This window comes from Macadamia integrifolia, chromosome 11, assembly GCF_013358625.1.
Source record: "Macadamia integrifolia cultivar HAES 741 chromosome 11, SCU_Mint_v3, whole genome shotgun sequence".
In the NCBI taxonomy this organism is placed as follows: domain Eukaryota; kingdom Viridiplantae; phylum Streptophyta; class Magnoliopsida; order Proteales; family Proteaceae; genus Macadamia; species Macadamia integrifolia.
The window spans coordinates 7,330,519-7,334,223 of record NC_056567.1 but is presented as its reverse complement, the minus strand read 5'-3'; the positions used below and the strand labels follow the sequence as shown (position 1 = coordinate 7,334,223).

The 3,705-nt window shown below is 36.8% G+C and overlaps 1 protein-coding gene across 1 annotated transcript in view; it reads right to left on the bottom strand.

Annotated features, from left to right (window-relative positions):
• Positions 1 to 3,152: 3,152 nt before the first annotated feature.
• Positions 3,153 to 3,705, bottom strand: part of LOC122094319 (auxin efflux carrier component 6) — a 6,053-nt gene continuing 5,500 nt past the window's right edge. The window contains exon 7 of the mRNA XM_042665089.1: positions 3,153 to 3,421. Coding sequence (XP_042521023.1) covers positions 3,355 to 3,421 — 67 coding nt within the window. The 3' untranslated portion in view covers positions 3,153 to 3,354. The remainder of the gene's footprint in view (positions 3,422 to 3,705) is intronic.

Here is a 3,705-nt window from a genome sequence, read left to right as displayed (position 1 = left end):
CCCCCCCCCCCCTTCTCTCCCTTAGAAAACGTAAAGAAAGAAAATTCTTTATGTCCGCATGTGTCAAAATAGAATAATACCCCTCCCTTCTGGGTAACGGGTTCACAAAACCCTCTTAGATTTTAGTATTTTTCAAAATACCCCTTTTAATTGAAGCAGAATTTTATTTGGTACTTGCAATTACGGGTAATTAGAAAAATTGTTCCTACTACCCGAGTTGTAGGAAAATTTGTCCGAAAAAGAAAGAGAAAGAATCACAAAGAAAGGAAAAAACTAACCAACCATATATACACCATCATTAGGAGGGGTCATGAATCAATGAGGAGGGTCCCAAGAATTAACAATGTTTCTATTCTTGGAAGCGTCAATGAGAGAGAGACTTTGAGAGAGTGAAGCTTTCCCCAGACATCAAAGGAGTTTTGAGTCCCAAATATATTGAAGATTTCCAGGCTTTTGAGCCCAAAATCTAATGCTCCTCTCCTCCAAATATGATAGATAGTTGCACCAAACGCAGGCTTGCCCATTGAATCGATGAATTTCCTTTCAACATTCTCGTGACCTATTTCTACTCTCAGTCTTTCTCCCAAATCCTTCTTCTACTGTTCCAACACTTCACAGCACTTCCTTAGGATCCCTTTCCATATCTTTGTAGAGAAAGTACATCCAAAGCTCAAGTGACGAACATCCTCTACCTCATTCCAACCAAATTGGTAAGAGTAATTAGGGAAGGAGATTTGTCTTAACCGAAGAAAGTCTTGGGTTGGGAGCGTCTTGATAATCACTCTCCATAAATGGTTACAGAGGGATTAATCATTTTTTTAATTTATTTTCAATTCCCAAGTAATCAAGAGAACAAAAGAGCAAAAAATCTTAAATAACTTTCAGAGGAACAGGATGCTAAACATCCCTTTGATGGGCGACTGTCACTCAGTTGCTCACACTGAGTGGGGCTGGGGTTGAGGGCCTTGGGGCTGAGGTGATATATATTAACCCATGAGGCCCAGGCCCCAGCCGTAAATTCAGCCCATATATTAATAATTGAGGGTTAATATGAGCTCGTTGAGCAGAGTCCATTAAATAATTATGTTGGTAGGCCAATTCCCCCAAGAACAGGATCAGGCCAGTTTTGGGTAGGCCTAGGCCGCTTGGCCAAGGGTTGCCACCCCATAGTGTAGAATCAGATTTGGGGCCAGCATTTGAGTTGCCACAAACAAGAAAAAGAAAGTGGAAACCATTCTGAAACCGAACATATAAATTGGCAGCCCAATAGAAAACAGCTCGTCTTCACTTAGGCCAAGAGAAGAGGGGGGAGTTACTACCATTTCAAAAAAAAAAAGAGGGAGGGAGTGAAATTGGATAAGAGTGACCAGTCTAACCGGGCTATATCAAGATTGTATATGGTATGTATTCTCGGAATAGATTTTAGGCCTGGAAGCATTCTAAAATTCGAATCATTATATTTTTCACTTCAGAATGCATTATAGGCCCATAATCTATTACAATAATGAGTACCAAATACAGTCCAAGATTGCCCGTTTATATGGAGACCTGGTTCTCTAGTTAAAATCTGTTTTAAGTGAAATTGGTGCTCAGATAGAGTTGGCTGACACATTAAAAACAAAGTTAGAAAGAAAATCCACCAACACAGGAAGAATAATAAGAATATTGAGATGGTTCATCAAAATTTAACATGTGATTAGTCTTTAGTTTTATCTATCCATGTCAGAATGATCAAATCAACCCTTAAGCCAATCCTTCTATGAAAAAAATTGGATTCAATTCTAGAGGAATCCAAACTATCCAACTGAGCACTATTAGAGACGTTACCCCAAAATCTCCAACCTATTCTATTCAAACAAGATAGAACCAAAATCAAATTCTTCTCTCCATCTCCATTGATCAATGCATTCTCAACTAGAACGAGTATTGATTATGTTAGCTCTAAAACCTTTTGGGACAACTATTCCCATCATTAACCCTCAGCCCAATAAATGAAGGTCCAATGCCTTCCAGAAAGTTCAATCCAATGGTAAAATCTAGTGAAATGAGAGGTTCTATCTTCACCCTTTTTTTAGGAGGTAAGAATTCTATCTTCACAATAGGTGAAGGAAAACTTGACTCTAGAAATATAAGCTACAAGGGATCCTTAAATGTTGAATGTCACACATCTAGCTTCTTTTTGACAGCTCCAAGGGAACCCTACATTATGATACCCAATGAGACCTAGACTAACAATTGTACGGCCCATCAATGGCAAATCTACAATGGCAATTTTGTTGCAACTAATGGCCGGTCCTAGTGGTAGTATCCAATGACCTATTGGAATATGCTCCAATTGAGAGAGAGAGAGAGAGAGAGAGAGAGAGAGGAAAAAAAAAGGATTAATATTTGGTCAATTCTTACAAAACAAGGTTTAGTCTTTCTTCTTTTGTAATAATAGATTAGAGGGCTCCTTTGCTTAGAAAGTCCTCTTAAGTCATAGATGCTTTCCTATGTAATCTCAAAAGCTTTAGTGAAATTAAAAGTCATTAGACAAAATGAATTGGGTTGTCTCTCTATCTTTTCTCCTTTTGGAATCATCATTCAACTTCACCAAGGAAGCAAAAAAACGAATGATCATGAAAGGAGCTCTCCTTTTATCTACTAAAAGCATGGAAAAGAGGAAGCAACTTTTCCTTTTTTGTAAGACTTAATGGCGAAGACCATAGAATTTAGATTTTCATTGTATAAAGATTTATTAGAAAAGAGGAAACAAGAAAACACAAAACTAAAGAAAGTGACAATCAAATAATTTTTCCCTTGCCTTTCTTAAGTCAAATCTTCTCTTCCATTAAACTTCATTTTCACTCTCCATACCCACAAGAAAATATTCTCCAACCTTAATCATAAGCCATGATAATTCATTTCCTTTCGGCTACCACTAACCTATATGTATCAATACATGCTCACCTTTCTACCAAAAAAAAAAAAAAAAAATGCTAACTAGAGCTTGAAATCCCAGTGTTTTTAGTTACCAAGAAAATCTTAAAAAAAAAAAAAAGTTAACAAATATTTTTCTTTAATCATGCTAAGCATGTCATTTGATTGTTTTAGGCTTAATGAACCCATTAAGCTTAGTGAACCCATTAACTTTAATGAACCCATAGACCTTATGAGCATCAATGATGGATGATAATGGTGCCTGTAATCCAACATGTGAGATGTTGGATAAAATTGACAAGAACAGGAAACCTTTGCTTGTCATCAGAGATGAAATCTATCACCAAATGGGACCAACAAGTACACATCTATTACACTTTAGGTTGATCCCACATGCCTTATTCAATACTTGTGTACCTGATCTCTTTATCTATTTCATAGGCCAAGCAATATGTAGTAGAGTAGAGTTACGGGTAAGGAGACTAGCATGCCAAAGATAACCCTGCACAAACACGAGAGTACTGTAAGCTTGAGGTGGAGAGGAATGGGGATAATAAAACAGAAGGCATGTAGATTGATATTTAGATTAGTGGTAGTCCTACATTTACTGTTAGAATCTAACTTTGGTCTATCCTATCTAAAATTCTTCTCCATCATATTTATAAGCATTAGTACCATCCGTGTCCACATCAGTCTCAGTCGATACCAATATAACATCAGTACTGATCAAGTAGATTCAAATCATTTCATATTTTGGCTGACCTTTTTTTTTTTTTTTTTTTTTTT